Source organism: Anabas testudineus, chromosome 9 (assembly GCF_900324465.2).
Source record: "Anabas testudineus chromosome 9, fAnaTes1.2, whole genome shotgun sequence".
Lineage (NCBI taxonomy): Eukaryota > Metazoa > Chordata > Actinopteri > Anabantiformes > Anabantidae > Anabas > Anabas testudineus.
This window is the reverse complement of record NC_046618.1, coordinates 5641397-5662743: the sequence shown is the minus strand read 5'-3', so window position 1 is coordinate 5662743 and position 21347 is coordinate 5641397. Positions and strand designations below refer to the sequence as shown.

The 21347-nt window shown below is 40.9% G+C and overlaps 3 protein-coding genes across 3 annotated transcripts; all 3 read left to right on the top strand.

Annotated features, from left to right (window-relative positions):
- The first annotated feature begins 118 nt into the window (after window positions 1-118).
- On the top strand, window positions 119-17416 carry LOC113150916 (paxillin-like). The gene is made up of 11 exons (XM_026343667.1): window positions 119-255; window positions 9307-9515; window positions 9754-9839; window positions 10192-10331; window positions 10412-10595; window positions 11432-11546; window positions 14408-14557; window positions 14635-14808; window positions 14906-14987; window positions 15073-15221; window positions 15370-17416. Exons 1-11 carry the CDS (start codon window positions 243-245, stop codon window positions 15634-15636), a joined length of 1569 nt encoding a protein of 522 aa, XP_026199452.1. The 5' UTR covers window positions 119-242; the 3' UTR covers window positions 15637-17416.
- LOC113150915 (protein piccolo-like) lies at window positions 11553-14395 on the top strand. The gene is made up of 3 exons (XM_026343666.1): window positions 11553-12961; window positions 13454-13720; window positions 13830-14395. Exons 1-3 carry the CDS (start codon window positions 11687-11689, stop codon window positions 14244-14246), a joined length of 1959 nt encoding a protein of 652 aa, XP_026199451.1. The 5' UTR covers window positions 11553-11686; the 3' UTR covers window positions 14247-14395.
- Window positions 17417-17658: 242 nt separating the features above from the next.
- Window positions 17659-19376, top strand: rnf181 (ring finger protein 181). Its single transcript, XM_026342411.1, has 6 exons — window positions 17659-17761; window positions 18343-18468; window positions 18549-18685; window positions 18917-19032; window positions 19136-19210; window positions 19308-19376. Exons 2-6 carry the CDS (start codon window positions 18383-18385, stop codon window positions 19365-19367), a joined length of 474 nt encoding a protein of 157 aa, XP_026198196.1. The 5' UTR covers window positions 17659-17761; window positions 18343-18382; the 3' UTR covers window positions 19368-19376.
- The last annotated feature ends 1971 nt before the right edge of the window (window positions 19377-21347 follow it).

Here is a 21347-nt window from a genome sequence, read left to right as displayed (position 1 = left end):
TGTGAGTCTACCATTGATACCTGTAGTCGCAGCCTGTGGCCGCTAGATGTCGCTCATTATTCAGTTAGAGCGCGCGTTCTGGGAAAGTACACATACATATCTATTGCTGCGCGTTCACGACAGCTCGCCTGACCAACTTCAGGGCAGCGGTGCAGAAGTCCAGAGAGGAAAACTGAGACTTCGTGGAGTCGAGAAGCTCAGCAAAACACAAGAGGGACGCAGGACGGAGACACACAGTCACCATGGACGATTTAGGTAAGTGAAGAAGTTGTTTTGAGAGAGCTCAGTGTTTCCCTACAGTGCCCAGTGAGGAGTGGAGAGCAGGGTGGAGGAGTTGACGTTACGACCAGATTTCATGTTGCAAACACAGTTTCTGGGTCATTGTTGTCACCTCGCTCGGGAAAAAGCTCGCTAATATGTGCCTCAAGTGTTACAGCACGGCGTGGCAGCGTGAATGTTTGGTACGGTTCCCATTTTTGCCCACTTGGTTTAAGATAAGCATCGTAGTAAGTTAACCTAGCAACTGGGACCCGCTAACGTCAGTCCCCAGCAGCAGCAGCTCCTTTAAACTCTCCCTGTCTGCACGCTTCAGGTGATCTAATGGTACTCCTCACTCAGACCAACTCGTTTTAATCAGCCTGTGTGCCAGAGAAAGGAGATGTTTGGCTGACATTTTGACATCGAGCTTTTACATTACCTCCTCAACTTCCCCCCCCCCAGGCTATTCATTCCAGCTTTGAAGTGGTGGAGTCACCAGGCCTCCCCATTTAGACTGCTCGGTGCAGCACAATGTGAGCTCCACCTTGGCCTGGCTGCCCTGTAGTGTGTCTACAGTCAGATGGAGCAGCCTTAACTGCTGCTGATCCTCGGGTTAATTACTGACCTCTCAATTCACTTTGCTGTCTCACAGATTGAAAGCCACACTACAGCACACTAGGATGGGACCAGGACTATATGGGAATTATTGTTGTACTGTAGTTAAAATACTGTGTGTGAGTACACATATGGGGTCATGAGTTCAAGAAAAAATGTCTCACTGTGTCACTTTCTACTAAGACACACATTCGTAGTTGTTGTTAGTCTTGTGGCTTTGTGCTGTTACTCTGATTTCTACTACAGGGCAGGCTTTATATTTTATATTTGTGTAGCCATGTCTGTAACTATATATGGCCAATATATGCATTACAGACCTCATTTGTAGTCAGTGTAACTGTGTCAAAGGCCTTACTTAGTTTACTTTGTTTAATTGGGTATTAACAATTACATTTTCTTTTCGTTTTGTCTACCATCTTAATAAAAGTACAAAATTGGCATAGTGATTTACTATTACTACACAATAGTCCGATTTAAAAAATAGAAGACAACCTCTCATCCTGATTAGTTATTTTCTAAAATTGCCAGGAACAGTGACATTTCATAGCATTTTGATGAAAGCTGGTTTTAGGATTTCAATTGGCGTTCATTTGACAATACCAACTGCTGATGCACAAATTAATTTGAATGTGTTACTAAGGAAAATACCCATTACAAGTTCTGAAACACCAGGTGTTAGTTGGAATACCCCGAGATGTGAATATGTGTTCATCCGTTTAACAAAATAGTAGACTCCATGCAGTCTATCAGCTCCATCTATTTCTTGCGTGTCACTAACCAGTCACCTTTTTATTTCACTGGCCCTTGACCTTAGGCACTGAACTTTTGAACTTCTAATTCTGTTGTTATTAGTTTTTCAACAGCTGGTCAGTTAGCTATATTTGCCTTGCTAATTCAGAATAAATTACTCCTTCTCTGCATGACAGGTATTTGTAGAAATGCTTCCATTATACTCATGTCACAAAGACAGTAAGATACCTTTGTGAATTGTTTAAGTGGAGAGGCACTGGGTCATATTTTGAGCTTGGCCTGTGAGAATACCTCCAGGGCACATTAGATGCTCTAGCTGCCATGGGCCAGTGAAAGGCCTGATTGTTGGTTGTGCGGGAGCCTGCAGTCTCACTGAAACAGTGTGAACAGCAGGCTGAAGGAGGGGGCGAGGCTGCTAAGGAATTTCGAACATCACTCAGGGTCCAAGGCCAAATACTCTCTGGGTCATGACTCACCTCCTACCCATACTCTCAGCTCCATGTGTGCTGCCACCAGACAGAGGCTGATGGTTTCGGTCTTTTGTGATCTTCTGGTAATTGTAGACAATTAGAGATTATTAGAAATGTCTCTTAGCTTTTAGGTTTTGTAACCTGATGATGAGAGAACTGTTAAGGTAAATGGTTCTACTGTAACGATGTAAATATTTTTGTATGCATCGTGTGGCAGAACACTCCCACGCTCTCACTAAATTTGCAAAAACAAACCACACTAAATACCTGTAAATACTTTATGACTGTGGTTTACATTACTTCCAGTAAACTCGCAGCTAAAAACTCCCACAGGTTCTTGTCTAGAGGCTCCCTCATGACTGACAAGTCAACATGGAGCTGTTTGGAAACCTGATCAGACTCCTCTCTATCTGTGTATATTGATCCGCCTGCGTTGCTTTCTGCTCGAGGAAGGGAATTCCCTCAGCAGAGTGTGAGCTCTATTCCAGTCCGTTCCTCTGAGTCAGAGTTTTCCTCAGGTTTTCTCTCATCAGTCTTTTACAGTACAGGCCAGGTGGCAGCCAGACCACATTAGGATTGCTGATATGGCTTATGGAACAAGTCTTCACCCATATGTGACCCGTAAACCAATTGTGACAGTGTCCTGTATGTTTGTTTTTTTTGTCTCCTGCTGCTGTACTTTGTGTTTGTAGAATAGAATCTGTGAATTTCTCAGGATTGTGTGAGATTCAGGTAGACTGACCTCAGTGGCTAAAGAGGCCCTGCTCTGTATCTGCAGGTTAACACAGAAGAAAATCAGACATGCATTACACTGAGGGTCATGACTAAAAAGAAAATAACACTCAAGCAAGACAGATTCGCCTTTTAGCTGTAAATTCTTACTAAACTGGTGGCTTGTTAATTACTAACAAATCACAGATATGTCAGCCAGAAAGGTCAAGGGTCTCGGTTTACTGTTAGGCTATTTGATAACTGTATATTTATGAAGAAATATCCACTATTAAATCACATTAAAAACCTAAACCGTAAGGACCTAAAGGTGGTTCCTTCATGTTAACCAATCTTTAGCCCATTTTGTTAATACAGCAACTACAGTCTTATTCAGTAATTGTAAATTTAATCATATTGTTTTCCTCCAGGGCTAATCCACATCTTTTCAACAGTGGTAAGGTTGGTTTTCAAAATATGACTTAAAAATTTTTTGTTTACAGTACACATTATCCACGGGAAAAAAAAGCAGCATTTCTACCGCATTTCATGTTTGATAAACTGTTGAATCAAGAGTCTTGACTGAATTGAGCTGTTGTTGTACGTTTTTAATATTCTGTGGTCTCCTGTAAAACTGTTCTGTTGGTAGTAATTTTACTAGTGTTTTTACTTTCATGAGGATTGGAAGTGAATGCATTGAAGAGGAACAGATAGAAAGAATAATGTGCATTACCCTACCAGTCTACAAACATGTCTTATTCTATCATCTCAGAATAAATATCACAGAGAGCAGATACTATTTGTCACTGAAGTGGCGACATCTTATATACCAGTGTGAGCTGCTCAGCTCTATAGTGTGCAGACACACAAGTCCCATACGTATCTGCAGGAGGTGGCTACGTGGCCTAACACAGCAGCAGCACATGCATAAAAATATTTTGTGAACACACAGCAGTCCTGGTATATTTACTGTGATCAATTTGCAGAGGAACACCTTGTTCTCCAGGCAGGAGTAAAAGTTGGCTGAGATGTAAGCAGCATGGTCTTTAAATGTTTACAGCGTTTGCACAGCATACCAAAAGATCTTAGAAGGTCTTTAGTGGTTTCTGTGTCTAAGTGTCTGAGCAGCACAGAGTTAGTGTTACCAGACTAGCTATCATCACCCTTTGAGAGCTGTAAGGTTAGTGCATACCATGCCTAACCAGTGGACTTGCCTGCTTAGCCATAGGGAAGCTCCTGACTGTAAATCACTCTTGTTCATGAATCCCACACCCATCCTGTTCTGGATTTGGGGAAGAGAGAACTGCATGGCTGACCTCATCGCTTAGGCAACAGACCCTGCCCCACATCCTCAGGAAACAGAGGACAAAAACAATGAGCAGAGTCAGTGCTGGAAGCCAGCAAACACTGTTAGAGGGTGCAGCGGTGGTCCTCGAGCCTGAGGTCCTGCTGCTAGAACAGGGGTTTTCCTATTTAATACTGTAGTACCACATTGTGACTTCACTAGTAGCGCCTTTCACTCTTCCCCTGGTCATGCTGTTTCCACGCCTGCCTTGTTCCCTGGCCTTGTAACTTGGCTCTGAGAACAGTGCTGATTATTTTCGTGACAGGTCTGGGTAATGCAGCAGGAATCTGAGTCTCTGCTGGGTTCTAACATTATTTAAACTTGGGGACGCCCGAGGGCATGTTCAAAGACGAGAGAAGTTCATATCTGTAAACACCACATTACACTTCTGTTTTTTCCCTCCATTCTAATGTCATACAATTTAAGTTTTGTGTCTGCATTGCTGACACCTCACAGTCTGTTACTAGGGCTGGGTATAAAACTCTGTTAAGCTTTTTGTAAACACTTATCTTAAGCAACAGGTGTCAAACATTTACACAACTGGTTAGTCATATAGAAACTAATTTACAGGCGGCTTTGTACAATTGCTTTAAGACAACATTCACGTGTTACTGCCTGTTGTTTTTACTTTAATGATTTTTAAAAGTTCATGTAGAAAAAAACATGTTCCATAGAGTTCTTGTTTATTTTTATTTCAGTCTTTTTTGTATCTGTGGCAGCTGTCAGTAATTAGCAACAAAGGACATTACAAACACAACACTCACAAATAATGCAACAACCTTATTCTGGTAAGCTGAATTACACACAAGCACAAAAAAAAAAATATATATATTAAATGATTCTGCCAGTTTGGGTGATGTGGGCAAACTTCACAGTGACCCAGTCTATCAGGATATTGTGGATGGCCGTTCTTACTGTCTTGCTGGATATCTACCAGTCGTGCGGCTGGGTGTTTAGGTCAGTGTTTCAGCATAAGAAAGACAAGACAGCCTTTCTTTGAGCATCTTCCTCATTCAATCCAATTACATGACATATTGTCCTCCTATGAATGAATTCTTTCCTCTGTCTCTGATTTAGTGTTCTGTTGGGGAAGTGGTTTTTATTTTGGCTTAGCTCTCTCCCAAGGGGGGTGTCATCTTTCTGATATGGGGCTGCCTGGTGGTATATTTTTAGGTACATTTATTTTGAAGTTATCATCCTAAGATGCCTTCATTCATCCTTGGTTTGTGAGATGTAATGAACTAACAAGTTGTTATCTGTACATTGTAATTTATTTATTTGAATATTATTCATCTTTTGATGTGTTTGCTGTTTTTTTTATGTCTTTATTTATTTATTTTTTTTTTGTTTCTCTGTGCCTGGTTTCTCCCTAATCTTTGCTGTCTGTCTCACTGGCATCTCACCCTCCACCCCTCTCCCTGGCCCCTGCCCGTCTTGTTTGATATAAATATCGTGTTGGGTAGGGTTGCGGTGTGGGGGCTGTTTTTGTCTGCTCCCTGGCTATAAACAGGTGAGCTGTGGACCCTGGTAGCCTATCAGCGTTGCCCACATGTTAATAGAAAAAAATCTTAACTGGTCCTGGTGCCTGCTCTGTACTCCATGCTGAAATGGAGTGGGAAATGGACAGTAAAAACATTGACATCTCCCTTATCCTGGAATTCAAAGCATGCTGTAGTTAGTGGAGTAGCTCCTGCAATTGTCAACACATTATTTTCATTTTTTGGACTGACAGATGAAGTTTTGTGTTTAAATATATTCCTCACAGTCTCTCTACCTAGAAACCTTTGCTAAAGAGGAATATCTATTCTGCTTTTATTTCGAACCATAGTTTTGATTTCTGTTAAGACACATTGGATGTTTCACAGCATTAAGGCAACCATGTGTACCCTTTGTTAGAGCCACCTTCCCTGTGTCCCCTGCCTGATTGGTTTGTTTCTATGGAGCGAACAGAGGAATGTGTGGAATTCTCCATGCACCTAAACTCCCATCTGATAAACGCTGCAGAGCCTTGGTAAAGCCTTGGGTGAGGAGGGGTGTGCACAGACAAGTTTATACATGTGCCCACTGCCACAAGTATGTGTACAGTGTCCACATAAGTTCAGAGTTGTTTGTTGAACATGATGAACATTAGTTACAACAGTGTGACCACAGATGATTCCTCTGTCAGACAGAGTTAGTGTTAAAGTAAATCTAGACATGGTTTGACTGAGGTTTGATAAATTCATCTTGAATTATTAGTCACAGTCATGCTCTTTTTGATGACAGCTTTTATCCTCCAGACCTTGCACAATGGCCTATTGAGTTAGGATGCTGTTAGAGCAGAGTTGGACTTTGTCCATTGTGGTTCCTACCCCCTGTCTGGAATGGAAAAGATTAGCCTGTTACTTGGCTTACAGTGCATGTTTGCATTCTTAATGCTTCTAACCCTTCATGGACCAAACCTTTTTGAGGCTGAAAAATACCTCTTTATCACACATACAATGCTGCCATCCCTAGAGAAAGCATCATAATTTCAGTAGCATATTCAGGTTTTTATGCTTTTGTCACCTGCAGTAAATTATATTAATTACTCATTTTAGTATTATTGTAAGATCCATGTACACGTTGTCAAGAATAGAGTGTGTAATACAGACCACTTACTCAAGGGCTATAAAAGGATACAAGCTGGCATTTTGGATTTAGTAATTAGACTTTTCTGACACTAAACTTAAACAGGTCTGACTATGTTACAGTTCTTCCCTAATGTGGTTCTTTTATTCTAGTATGTTCTGATCTAGAAATAGCAGAATCCATGCTGGTGCATGTGCAGCTGTGATTATAGTGGCATCTATATGAAGTCATATTTCAAGTCAATTTCAAACTCTCAGTTCAGTTAATTTCCTACTGTTTTAAAGCTGCTTTTTAAAACCTAACATTTCTTAAATTTTGACTCGTTTTATAGTCAAATTTATTGTTTATTGTTTTAGTGTAAAAACACCAAATGCTTTTTCAGGATCTAGTGATTTAGTATTTTGGCTTCGACATTTACTATTATTATGATTAATTGGTTATTAAGATAAACACAAATAATTTTTTTGTCCATTGACTGATCGATCGAATTACTGTGCTTCCACTTTAATACAGGTCTTCTATAAAACCCATTTGATTGAAGAGACACTGAGAGTGAAGGCCTCAAAGAAACACTTACACTATTTCAGGTTTTACTGATTGATTTTAGACAAACAAAAAACTTTGTCATTACAATAAAGTAAAAAATCTACTTTAAAGACATTTAACACACAAAGGAATGAATAGAGGAGTAATCAATGGATGTCCTCTGGATCCACTCTGGAGTTCATGGGTACACTTGTGTAATATCAGGAGGTTCGAGCGATTGTAATAAATGCAGCGACGCTGTCAAAGTCTTAAAGACCTGCCTTTTGTCTACAAGTGTTTTGGGCATTATGTGTGTCCTCTCTGTCATGACTACTCTGAACTTTCTAGGAATATATATCCATAATTAGTAAGTGTTGGGGCATTTCTGAAGATCTGCTACATAAGAAATATTCATGTTAAATCTAAATCCTGTGCAGAATTTTAGATGACTCATCTCTGTCCCAAAACGTGTTGTGGTATTTTTCTCTCTGGACGCTTTGTTTTATGAGTGACAAAGTCAACTTCAGTAAGGCCTTGTTTTGCATGTCAGCACCAGGTGCAGCTTATTTTGAGCTGGTCATGATATTTCAGCACATTTGCACAGACATCGGCTTCTCGCTGAGCGTACTGCTTTAAATAGGCTTGTGCTCCCTTGTGGTTTATGAACATTATGGTTCAAACTTCGTGACCTAAACATTTAGCTTCTGCCTGGGCAGGATCTCCTTTGGGACTATGGTAAAGTATTGTGACTGAATATGGCAGATGTAAAGTTGTGTGTGAAAGACTCTGGTTTACATAACACTTAACCTATAAACTTATCCTCCTTAATCTCAGTTGAGCATTTAATCTTTTGCCATTTTTGCTCTCTTTTTAGATTTAAATACAGAAATTTGAAGTTACAATCTGTAGATGCAAATTTATGTATGATAAGGCACTAGGAAACTTTCCATTGTGTTTGTGATTAATTTATAGGAACACTGAAATGATACTGTTGTTGAAAGAATACGGTCACCCAGTTTTGGCTCTAAAACCACTCCCCACTCCCCCCAGTACAGTAGCAGCATGTTATCATTTCATGTTGCTCACACTATCTTTGCCTGTACTGCTGTCTACTTCACATATAACCCTGGCTGGAGGATATTACAGACACAGCTGCTGGAAAAATTAATCAAAGTACAGGTACTGGGGTTTCTCACAATTTCAAAGCTTGCCAATTTTTCAGACTTTTTACATTAAATATTGTTTAATATATTGCAACTTTGTTTAAAATAATGGTTGATTGTTTGTAGAAGTAGAAATATTTAGATGACAACTCAAAAATACTATAGTGGTCGGTATAATATTTTTAAATCATAAAGAATTACATTTATTCCATTCATGTTCATTCATTTTTTTCTGAAATAACCTCCAGACCTTCAACTTTTAGCTACATAGATTATATTTTAGAAATGACAGCAACTCAGTAAGATACCTTTCTTCTTAGTTATTTGGACAATTTTCCAACCTTTTTTCTGGCTCTATAAATTAATTGTGCAGTGATTCTTTGAAACAGACTGTCACAGGTCCAAGTATGCAGCCAGTGATTGCTGTCTATTCTGGACAGGCTGAGGATGCATGGATTGTGTGATGTAAGAGTCTATTTTGTTCCTGCGTTCCTCACTCTGGACACTCAGTGGGGTAACACTGTACCCCCTCAACCCTGGACAGTATTCAGAAACACTGTCTTTTTTTGTTCACTTCAGTTGGTCACAGTCATTCTCAGAATAAGATTTAATTCTCAGTAAAAAATGAACTAGTCTCCAGCTCGGGCATGTTTGTAGGTTGAAATATCTTATCTAATAAATAAGATCCAATCAACACTAAAAGCAGCTGCAAATCTAGACTTTCAAATATTAGTTTCATTTGACAATCACAGATTTGCTTTGTATGTTGCCATTGATTTCTTTTGGCAAGTACAAGATATCTTCTCATGTTGTAGTGCGTCTTGCAACAAAATAAATCTTATATAAGCTACATTTAATTTAGATGCGCTGCTGGCGGACCTGGAATCTACTACGTCCCACATCTCAAAGCGGCCTGTGTTCTTGCCTGATGAGACGCCCTACTCCATCCCTACCGGAGGACAATCATACCAGGATGTGTCAGTTCCACCTCCAGTCCCTCCCCCGCCCACAGCTGAGGCTCTGAATGGTTCTCTGGTAGATCAGTCGGACTCTCACCACTCCTCTCAGCAGGTATTTAATTGGAACCTCACTTTTTAACTCATGTTTTTCCATGAAGCAATTTAACAAACAGTTTTGTTTAGGGCTTTACCAGTTAAGAGTAAAAAGCAGCATGTATTTCTCTCAGGTGTGTCTCTGTGCCTCTGATCAAAATCTGATAAAAAACAACAGGAAATTGAGCAATATGTTTTTCATCCTGTCTTGTCATTCTTCAGTGGGTAGGTATGACTAATTGATGTGTATTTTGCAGTCGTTAGGTTCAGCCCAGAAGAGTTCGTGGTCCAGGGACAGTAGCAGCTCTCCATTGTCTCACATTGAAGAGGACCACGTCTACAGGTAGCTTTCCGAACCCTTCAACTATTCTATGTATTATTAGATACTTCCATTGTAACTCGTCAAGATTTACTTAGTGTTACTAGTATTTATATCCTTCAGCCCTAACCAATATGTGAATATCGTATGCATTATCTTCATGTTTATTAGTTTAGTGTTACAGTCTTGTTCTTTGTGATTTTAGCACTTTGCATCTCACTACTCCCAAATATGAATTAGCAGTACAACATGAAAACCGATTGCTCCTTGCTGCCAATAGTCAAACTTCCACCAAATACACGTATATTTAAACTAATATCATGTTGTCTTTTACCTCTAGTTGTTATTGCTTGGTTTCTTCTTTCCATCTTTTCAGTTTTCCAAATAAACAGAAGTCATCAGACTCATCAACAGCAGCCATGACCTCTGCCCTGGGCAGTAACCTCTCAGAGCTTGACAGGCTCCTGTTGGAACTTAACGCTGTACAGCAGAGCTCCCCTTCATTCCCCACCACAGGTAGACACACATGCATCCCTCTGCTTTGTAAGCACTGTTTGTGGTTAGCAGAATTAATTGTAGTTGTCATTTGTCCACAGAGGAGGCTGCTCCACCCTTACCATCTTGCAGCATCACCCACTACGAGAATGGCAGCACCCCTGACATCTTGGTAGGCCCCCCCACTCAGGAGAAGCCCAAGAGGAATGGAACGAAGTTGGATGAGTCCCGACCCACCGTGGAAAGTCTTCTGAATGAGCTGGAGGGCTCTGTACCTTCACCAAGGTACAGTCCCCCCACTACAACTTCAAATGCATTTTCTAGTGGTGCACACTTTCCCTTCATCTTTTCTTAAAGTCGTTCATGCTGCTGCATTTGTCTATACAACTTGTGTAAGTACATATGGGAAGAATGAAACCAGTGCTTAAGAGAAACGTTTAAATGCTGCCTCAACTCACTTTTTCACCCCTTTGCTGCTTCAGATTGTCAATACGTAAGAGTTACATTTAAAAAGTGTCAAACACAAGGTATTCTGTAAGAATATGCTCCATTTAACAGCTGTCTGTTATTGATATCAATGTATCTGCCAAAACATGTGATTATGTGTGGTCAACTCACCCTGAGCTGGGCTTTGAAATCTTTGCTTCTGTACTTTACAACACAAAGGTGGCTAGTTTACAGATCGGATCTATGGCTATCATTTGCCAACCTCTTTTGCTTTCTTGGATGACTGTGGCAGTTAAAAGCAAAAAAGAAAAACAGTGACGACTTCCCATAACCACCTTTTCAGTTCTAGGTACACACATCATAACAAAAATTTAAAAACTGGAATAAAATTATCCTCCTGTGGACAGAGCACATGTAAAAGCTGACAGTCAGCTGGTCTGTCAGCTGTAGTCTCGGGGTGTCCAGTTGTAAATTTTAATAGAAGAGTGAGGTAATATAGCACCTGTTGGAGCTTGTTATCTGATCTTAGTGTGATGTGTAACAGCTCTGGACTAGAGAAAAGATTTGGCTTCTCATCTTGTGAGGAATCTTGTGGGAATTATGGGTATTTTAAGTCCTGCTGTTGTGCCATTTTAATGTTTGCGTGTAATTACAAATCGTACATCTTTTTGCAGCCCCACTGCTCGCCACAGTGATTTGGACACACCCTCCCAGCAGCAAGCCAGAATTTCAGCTTCCTGTGCCACTAGAGAGCTAGATGAGCTGATGGCCTCTTTGTCTGACTTTAAGGTAATAAGCAAAGGGAGTCAAAAGACTACACTTTATCAACAAGCAAAAGCTAAGAGGTCTTTTGTAACCTCTCCTGTCATTTTCTTTTTCCTTTCTTACTCTCACATTTCTCTGTTCTCTAGCCCAGTAATTTGGGCTCTATGCTGGACCCAGCAGCAGCGTCTTCCACCTGTCTTCATCCTCCAGTCTCTTCCTCCATCAACCCAGTGGTTTCTCCTCTGCTTATTCTCTCCCAACCGTCTGGCTGTGCCTCTCCTCTGTTCTCTTTGCCTGATGGTCTAGAGTTGCACATAGATGAGGATAGAGGTGACGGTGGTGTTTCAGTTTACCATCCAAATCATCTCCCTCCACCCAGTCCTCTGTCCTCATTGTCTGCAGCCAGTGACCTTGACCTGGACTCAGCCATAGATGTGTCTGCCACCATGCTGTCATCCCAAACCAAGTCGCTCCTAGTCCTCTCTCAGTCTTCCTCTAACTCCAATTTGATGAGGAATAGCCCCAGTCCCTCCAATTCCACCACTACCCCCTCTCTTACCTCAGTTAACACTGTCCTGGACCACAAATCCTCCAAGTCCCCTAGTCCATCTATGGAACGGGTCTCACCCTCAGCTACTGGTAAACTTTCTTGTGGTCCTGACACTATGAGCAAAGGGTCTGCTTCTTACAACAACCTTGCTTTGAATTTATCTGCTCCTCCTCCTTCAAAAAACCTCACCCCTCCTCTCTCAGCTCCAAAGAGTCCTTCACCCATCCCTGCTACTGTCTCTAGCCTATCTGCACCTTCTGCACATGCTTTCTTAAAAACATCCCCACTATCTCCAATCTCTGCATTGACGATTCCCCCTGCACTGCCCCCCTCTGCACTGACCTTCACCAGCCACAGCAGAGAGCATTTGGAGTCAACACCCTCAGCCCAGAGGGTCAGCCCGCTCGCAGTACAGCAACCTCACATGCTGGAGCCGTCCCTGGATGAGGCACTAGACAAGCTGCTAGAAATGAGTTTTGCACAGAATCACACCACAGCACATGTGGAGGAACCACAGTTGGGCAGAGGAATGCAGGAGGTGCATGAGGAGCTCATCTTGCCCATGGACAGAAACAGTGTGCAGCCTGACACTTTCACAAGCACCACTAACACCATCACAGATGACTCAGTGGATGGAGGCACTGATGGCAATGGAGATCTAGATTGGGCTGATGAGGAACTGTCAATGTCTTTCCACGATGGACTGGATGGCACCATGACGCCTTACACTGAGAGGCCATACACAGATGGCAGCATGACCCCACTGACGGAGGCCAGCTGGATGGATGACTCCATGACACCATCCACATGCCCCGGGACCCCTGATGTGGCACTGGACTTGCCACTGCTGCAAACTCCCAGTATAGACAGAGTTTCTGCATCTGGACATGTATGCACCGCCGCTGCTGCCTGACACATGTAGCGCTCTTATTTGGATTTGCTGTTTGCTCTTGCTTATTCTACGCTAGTGTCTGAATATAAAGATTAACTACTAGTGTGTACTCTGTTATAGAATATATGTATATATAGTATTGTATATGTATATATGAGTATTAGGAAAACATGCAAGTTTGAAAGCATAGAGGAAAAGTATATTTATTATACTTTACCAGCACTTGGCATGGTACATGTCAACCAGATTGTCTATCTAAAAGCTACTTTTTGGACCAGGTTTGTGTTAAAGACTCTAACGTGACATGTTGTGAAACTGATATAGGCATGCAGGTGCATGAAGTGTGATCTAAGCCCATTCACCGCTGCATCTCAGCTTGATCTAAAAACCCACAGTTTATCCACTCACCTACTTGCCCAGAACTCTGCTGTGACTGCTTCAGCTGATTTATGATTGGACATGTGATGAGCTGCTCACCATCCTCCTTAGATAAAGTCAGTGATTAGGCGCACTAAGGAGACTCCAAACGTGCACCCCATGTACCGAGATGGTCACCTGCGCAGGAAGATGGGACCCATCATTGTGAACAAGAACAGTTCCCAAGACCGCCTCATAGAGGAGCTTCAGGGAAAGTTTGGGATCGGCCGCTCAGAGCGACGACGTAAACAGTCTGATGACTGGCTGACTGAGGGTGTGATCGTCACATCCAAACCCCAGCGTTTCCGTCCTGATGGAGCCACCAGTGAGGTCGACAAGGTTGGCTTCAGTGTGCTCACCAGTTTTCCCAAATAATTTTTCCCCAGTTAATTCCTATACCTTTTCCTCTGTGTCTGCTTCCCTCTTTCCATTTTTCTCTCTTCCTCAGATCATAATTCCCCCAGAGTCGCCTGTCCCTGTAAGGAAGGTGCTCCCACCTATTTCTCCCTCCACCCCTCGCCGCCCGCCTGTTGTAGAAGAACCTAAGCAACCACTACCAGTACAGCGGCCCCCTGTCCCTATTCCACCACCACCACCACCACCTCCTCCACCTCCTTCTCCCCCTCATCAACCTCGTCACATCCTGGAACCGGTTGCACCAATTCGGCAGATTATAAAACCTTTTCCTCCACCAGCCACAATTCAGGAACCCCCTGCCCCCAAACCAGAGCCCCATCTCCCTGTCCTTGAAACCCCAATCCGGCCTCCACCAGTGGAGCCAGTTACACCTGTACTGCCTAAAGTCCTGGTTTCTGTAGGCTGCCAAACAGAGTATGACCCAATCTTCCCTTCAATGCAGGCATGAACCCCTGTTTCTTATGCTTTCTTTTCACACTTCTATGAAGCATACCGTAATGAATTTAGCTGTAGTATCCTCAGACTTCAATATCTCTCACTGAGTTTATTTTATTATATTTCTGTTTGGTTCATGTACATCTTCAACACAACGGTTTTCAACTATTTCAGATTATGGCCCAAGGAAAGGGTGGGCCCCCGACACAGGTTAACAAGCTGGACAACATGCTTGGCAGCCTGCAGTCTGACCTCAACAAACTAGGTGTGCAGACAGTAGCTAAAGGAGTTTGTGGTGCCTGCTGTAAGCCAATTGTGGGACAGGTGAGATGCCCCCGGTAAGATGATGCATCTAGAATTTAAATTAATATAATGAAATAATAAACTTTCTATTTGTCCAGGTGGTGACTGCTATGGGACGCACATGGCATCCTGAGCACTTTGTGTGCACACACTGTCAAGAGGAAATTGGCTCCAGGAACTTCTTTGAGCGAGATGGACAGCCCTACTGTGAGAAAGATTACCATAACCTGTTCTCTCCACGATGCTACTACTGCAACGGACCTATACTGGATGTGAGTCATTGCTCTTTACATGTGTTGTCATGTTTTCTGTATCTTCTGTATCTACTGTATACGTTGGCCACCTATTAATGTTGTAATGTCTTTCCAGAAAGTTGTAACGGCTCTGGACAGGACATGGCATCCTGAACACTTCTTCTGTGCTCAGTGTGGATCCTTCTTTGGTCCAGAGGGTAGTGTGTTTTCTTTATTAGAAAATTAGTAAGTAAGTATAAAATTATACACTCTGACTTGATTTGTTTTCTTTTTCCTCTGAAGGATTTCATGAAAAGGATGGAAAAGCTTATTGCAGGAAGGATTACTTTGACATGTTTGCACCGAAATGTGGCGGCTGTGCCAGAGCCATTCTGGAAAATTACATCTCCGCACTGAACTGCCTTTGGCATCCTGAGTGTTTCGTTTGCAGGGTCTGTATCATGCCTTTTTGTCATTCTGTTGACAAATGTTTGTTTATCTATTTAATGTACCTGAGATTACTCATCATTTAATATGTACATTATCACAAGATAAGAATAATAGAAGAGTAACAACATCTATCTCTGTTTGTGTCTGCAGGAGTGCTTCACTCCGTTTGTCAATGGCAGTTTCTTTGAGCACGACAGCCAGCCCTACTGTGAAGTGCACTACCACGAGCGCCGTGGTTCCCTCTGCTCCGGCTGTCAGAAACCAATCACAGGTCGCTGTATCACAGCCATGTCCAAGAAATTCCACCCGGAGCACTTCGTCTGTGCCTTCTGCCTGAAGCAGCTTAACAAAGGCACCTTTAAAGAACAAAACGACAAACCCTACTGCCACAGCTGCTTCATCAAGCTGTTCAGTTAGGGAGTTAGAGAGAGCCTTTAAGTTTAGATAAGTTTCCTTAGCACAGGTAAGGCAAGAATGGATAATGTTTGTAGGTGGAGGTGTTGGAAGTATGTATGGATTATGTGCATGTTGGTGAAGCTGTTGTCTCTGCCAGACTAAAATACTTTAATAGGTCATTCAGAAATGTGGAAAAGGTTCCCCTTTTTTAACTAATGGCAATTTGTTTTTGAAGCTTCTATGGGTTTTTGAAGTGGTCCTCAGACCTTAATGTGACGCAGACCTGCTCAATATTTGAAGGACATTGCATTTTTTCACATGACAACATCTTTTTGGGTGTGTTTTATATCTTCTACAGGCAAAAAGGCGGTTCTGTTTTTTCGTAATTCTCACATTTTGTTTCAGATCTTTTTAGTTTTCGTAGAAAACAGTGAAATTTTAAACATCGTAGAGAGACATGAAATACTCTGCATGACGTTGCTCACTGGTTGAGCGTGTCTGAAAACTGTGGCAGGGAACTGTTGATTTTAGCATCACAATATAAATTGTTTTCACAACTGATAAAAGTAAAATGCTTTTAGATACTTTTATCCATGGAACAACACAGAGCAGTTGCATAAACTGATTGACCATTTGCTTACTCATAATTCATAGTTATTTGATGTGTGAAATGATTTTTTGTGTCTTTAGACTCACCCATTCAAGCTTAGAAGAATGTTGATACCACATTGTGACAAAGCTGAGTTTCCTTTATAAATGAATCAACAATTGAATTAATCACCTTTTACAAATCAAAGCACATGCATTTTTTTGCATGCAGCATTTACTCTCTATTACACATTTGAACAACTCTCACATTTTTGTGCTGTCACATCATTCCTTGTCTTTTCACTGCACAAAATGCAAAAATCAGAAATCAGTTTATTGAACTGTTGTCATACAGTGAAGTGGAACCTCACTAAGATATTGGGAGAATATTATGTATCTCTTCAACAGCCGTTACTGCATAAATCCTGAGAAGTGTTTTGTAAATATTCAATGCAGCTACATTGTAAGCAAAGTGCCAACATGCTTAGCGTGTACTTGTGTTAAATAACCACTCATTCTAAGAGCAAGAGGGCTGGTGCGAAGGCATTGCAAAGATACTTTGATAATGTTGTGTCATTACTGTATTGATAAGCTGATGAATGTTTACTATTTTGAAACAAGTCATTTCAGCCTGTGATATTCCAATAACTATGCAACTGGGGAATAACAGCATCAGTGTATATTACTTCTTAAGTAACTGGCTGTCTGTGCCAGTCTATCAGTACCGTGTCTAATAACACTGGCAAAATACTGATAGTATTTTGATAGAATAGGTCAATAGTCCACAGTTATGTTTGCAGTTAATTGTCTGAGCCCAGTGAAAATAGAGACTACAAAAATAAGAGCATGGTGGTCCTCGAGAATAAATCGTAGGACTGAGGTTACTCAGTTTCCCTCAGCAACTTGAGTCTACTGTAAATGACCACCAGATTGGGTCTGTACATGGTTTTTGTTGACATGCAAGATATATCTGGCCTTTTGTCTTTTTCAGGGAAGTGTAGAGCCTTAATATTTTCCTCACTCTATTTAAGAGATCATGTAAGAGGTGTCTTTTCAAATCAAATTAGTAGAGTGTTATTTAACCAAAGCCATACCTTCTTTGAGTTGTTTTTATGTCTGTTTTTTTTTCATTTTTACTTTGAATGTCAGTAGTTCTGAATAGTGAGGTTCCTCACTTCTGGTCTGATCATGCCAATAAATTTTTGTTTGGGTATCAAAATGGTGTCTCAGGGCTTAATGTGTGATATGATTTGTTTTGGTGCATTAATGTCTTTTCTGTACAATACCCCATTCATCAGCTTTCTACTTAAGAAAAACCAAGAAAAGTAAAAGACGGAGATTATTTTTAAGACGTTATCGAAATATTAATATTACGGAGAAAGCTGCACGTCCTTCACCGGATGGTGGCGGTAATGTAACAAAGTTGTTTGGGAGCTACCAGTAAACCTGTAGAGAAGAAGAAAGAGCGCGGCGCTCTGCTGTGATTGGACAATGTACCACGTGGTTAACTTATCATTACCGGAAGAATGACAAATGTTATTTGTTGCTAACATTTCAGGTTGGTCGATCTAATTTCTTAAATCCGATCAAGAGTTGTTTAAAGATTTAACGCTCTACTTTCCTATAGTATGTTTTGAATTTTTTGAAGAAACTATAAGGTCTTTCTAGCGTCCTCACTATACCAAACAAAGTGAATAATCAGAGTATAATGTCGCTGTGTGTCATTGTTTATCAGATAACGAAGGATTTTATTAACGTTACAATCGTATTTGGGTATTTTGCAGGTTATTGTAGTTATTTTATTTTTCCATTTTATTGGATGAGCCCTGCCTTTTGTGCTTGCTGCTGCTTAGTACTTAAACGTTTTAAAACAATAGAAAATAAGCATTAACGTGATTTGAAAATAATGCGAAACTTTTCATCTTCTGTCTTTTGCCTGAACTCGGACACATTGATCAAAAGTAATCAGTCAATCCTAACGTGTAAAGGTCATGATGATTACTTACAGTAATTAGTAAGAGTTAGACACAATTGGGCGATGTAAATTCCAGTAAAAGTACTTAGTAAATAATTACAACAACATCATAGTAATAATTATAACACTTTTATTTTGGCAAGTAACATACGTTTGCCTGTCAGGTATCAATAAAGAGAAGAGACGACCAAAGTCTGGACCAGAATGGCTTCCTATTTTGATGAACATGACTGTGAGCCCACCAACCCAGAGGAACAATATCGCCAGAATGCTCTGCTTGAATTGGCCAGGTGAGGCTGAACGCTCCTCATTCACAAAGTTCTGCTTCACACTGACTAACAGTGCACTGACTGTCTGTCTGCATGCCCAGGTCTTTAATGCAGGGCTTGGACTTGCTTGACTCAGGAGCATTTGACCTGTCAGACTGGGACCAGCGTCTTCCTCCTCCAGCTGCCAAAACTGCAGTTCAGACCCTCACAGTGGTCGTCATTTCTCCAGAGCAAGCAGGTAACATTTGCTCCAGTAGCATTCAGTGTGTTAATCTATAAAGTAATTCATCTATAAAGCTCTTACTACCAGAAACAAAATGTAGAAGAAGAAGAAACTGATGACAACAGAGTGAGAGATGATGGTTACACACAGCTGATGGGCGACAAACCTAATAGTGTGGATGTGAAGTATATTATATTTTAACATTACTAGAATGAATCATGTTAATCAGGCTTCTTGTGGTCACAGACAAAGGTCTCAAGTGTCCTGTGTGTTTGCTGGAGTTTGAGGAACAAGAGACGGTTCGAGAAATGCCTTGCAAACACCTTTTCCACTCAGGATGTATACTGCCCTGGTTGGGGAAGGTAAAGCACAAGAATTTCACAATCACATTCTTCACCAGATACGTACCGAAAGGGTGCGAGTGGCTAATTAAATAACCTGACTGTGCTTTTTGTGTTAAATCAGACCAACTCCTGTCCACTATGCCGACTTGAATTACCAACTGACAATCCAGAGTATGAAGAATTTAAAAAAGACAAGGTGTGCAAACGCGAATTTGAAAGTACAATTGTTGAACGTTCAGTATTCGTCCCTGGCTGAATAGTTGTTTCTGTTTGTTTGTTTTTCTGACCACTAGGAGAGAAGAAAACAGAGCGCGCACAGGCTGGAGTACCTACATGGAGCCATGTACACGTGACATGAAAGGGTTGTGACAGAAAAAGCCTAATGCTGCGTTCCTGCCATGTCGCACTTTTAATATCCTAAATTTCATATTAAGAGCACGAATCAGAACTGTCAGGAACCCACAGTATCTTCTATACAGAAATATCAAGACAAAGAAAATCAGACTTTTTTCTTTTGAAACATTTGACGTGGCATGAAAGCAGCATAAGCACAAGATTATTACAAATTGAAACAACTGTTTTCTCACGAACATATTTTAAGATGACTTTGCTGTCCACAGCAGAACTAAGCGTTCTGAAGCAATTCACTTCAGTCTATATTACATTTTTACTGGCACAAGCTTTAAATGTACAAACATGTTAAACTGTATTTGTCTAATTCACATGAATTATTTAAAGACAGGAATATATTTTAATCAACAACTCCTCGTTTGTATTTTTTTCCAATAAAAAATGAATGATTAAAGAGAATTTAAAATTTCACCTCAGCAGTGTGCTTTAAGTAGCACTGTATGTACGTTACAGAGGCACAGAGAGATCCTGACTGCTCCATAGCACTGCACCTTTTGGGAATTTTATGTTAGATTGATGCTTCCTGGTGAACCCCTACATATTTTCATAATAATAATATTTCACACTCCAGTCTAAGGCAGGCTTTCTGTAAAATAATTTTCTAAATACATTTTTCACGCTTGACCGAGCTGCTTTACCGAAGATGTTATACAAGTCGCCACTGGATGATTAGTACTCGGCATCAGTAAACTGACTTTGACTTGGAACAATGTTGGACTTCCCCTTTAAGTTGTCTCAGTGCTATTTAAAATGATACTTGACTCCTACCTTGAAATCGGACCTGTTTCAAAGCATCACCGTCTTCCTGCCCCCACACAGCACAGGAACAGTTCCCAGAAGCAGCATGGTCTGAAACCGTCAGATGCTTTTATCCAAAGTGAGTTATAAGTGAGGTACAAGACAAAGGCCGGGTCAGCGTAAGGAAGTCTTGCCTAAGGACCTCTACTAGAGGGAGGGAGGGAGGACAGAGCCAGGATTTGAACCCCGGTCTCCCGCATGAACTTACCACCACACTAGCCAGCTGCTATGGCATTAAACAGTCGCACATTATTACATTATTATTACAATGGACTCCCTCTACACCACAGCAATAATCTGGGTAAAGATATCGGACCTCTGCTCTGATACTGCATTGTTAGTCATTCTGTTTGTCCTCCTGCCAAAACCTGTTTCTCTTTCTGCTTTTAAATAAACCTTTTCATAAAAACAACCACCTAAAGATTCTATTAACCACTGGATGACTGAAGATCTTCACATGGTGAAGTGTTTCATGTGTGGTGTACACATATACATGTTCCTGTTTAAGAACACTCGTGCAAACCATCTAATAATTTATCATTTTTATTTAATATTTCAATATAAATCTCTGTCAAATGAAAATACCTAAATGATAGACAAATCATACATATTTACAGAATTTATAAAAGGAAACAAAATAATCTGTTATTTTTGAAGACTCCATATCATTCTCAAACATTTTTCAAATAAAGGAAGTAAGATGAATACATTATTCTAGTTTCTGTGTTGCTGTACAGGTCCGGCAGAAACACAGGATTCTCCCGCAAACAAACAAACCATGTGACAGTTTACTGAAGTGCACACTTTGACAGAAACCCTTTTTAAATTATGGCCTGTAGATGATGGCATTATGGTTTTGATGCTGTTCGAAAATAAATCCATCCTTGATGTGAAGGCCCACACAAGCTGCCATTTGTAGTCACACCTCGTGACTTGGTTACAGTATGGTGAAATGGCTACAGCTGAACACAAGATTCAAAAACCAAACAAAACAAAAACTATTTGAACATGTTCCCCTGGCACAGTACGAGGGATAAGGCTAAAACAGTGCACTCACACTGATTCATACACCTCCTGCTGACACACAGAAAACAAACAATTCCAGTCTCTTTTTTTTGGCAAGA

Bases quoted from the DNA above. Each gene is read 5' to 3' on its own strand.
- rnf181 (XM_026342411.1), top strand. From the start codon at position 18,383: ATGGCTTCCTATTTTGATGAACATGACTGTGAGCCCACCAACCCAGAG. The intron at 18,469-18,548 runs GTGAGGCTGAAC...CTGCATGCCCAG, and splicing joins GCTCTGCTTGAATTGGCCAG to GTCTTTAATGCAGGGCTTGG. The intron at 19,033-19,135 runs GTAAAGCACAAG...GTGTTAAATCAG, and splicing joins TACTGCCCTGGTTGGGGAAG to ACCAACTCCTGTCCACTATG.
- LOC113150915 (XM_026343666.1), top strand. From the start codon at position 11,687: ATGCTGGACCCAGCAGCAGCGTCTTCCACCTGTCTTCATCCTCCAGTC. The intron at 12,962-13,453 runs GTATGCACCGCC...CATCCTCCTTAG, and splicing joins GAGTTTCTGCATCTGGACAT to ATAAAGTCAGTGATTAGGCG. The intron at 13,721-13,829 runs GTTGGCTTCAGT...TCTCTTCCTCAG, and splicing joins CCACCAGTGAGGTCGACAAG to ATCATAATTCCCCCAGAGTC.
- LOC113150916 (XM_026343667.1), top strand. The intron at 14,988-15,072 runs GTAGTGTGTTTT...TTTCCTCTGAAG, and splicing joins ATCCTTCTTTGGTCCAGAGG to GATTTCATGAAAAGGATGGA. The intron at 15,222-15,369 runs GTCTGTATCATG...TTGTGTCTGCAG, and splicing joins CTGAGTGTTTCGTTTGCAGG to GAGTGCTTCACTCCGTTTGT.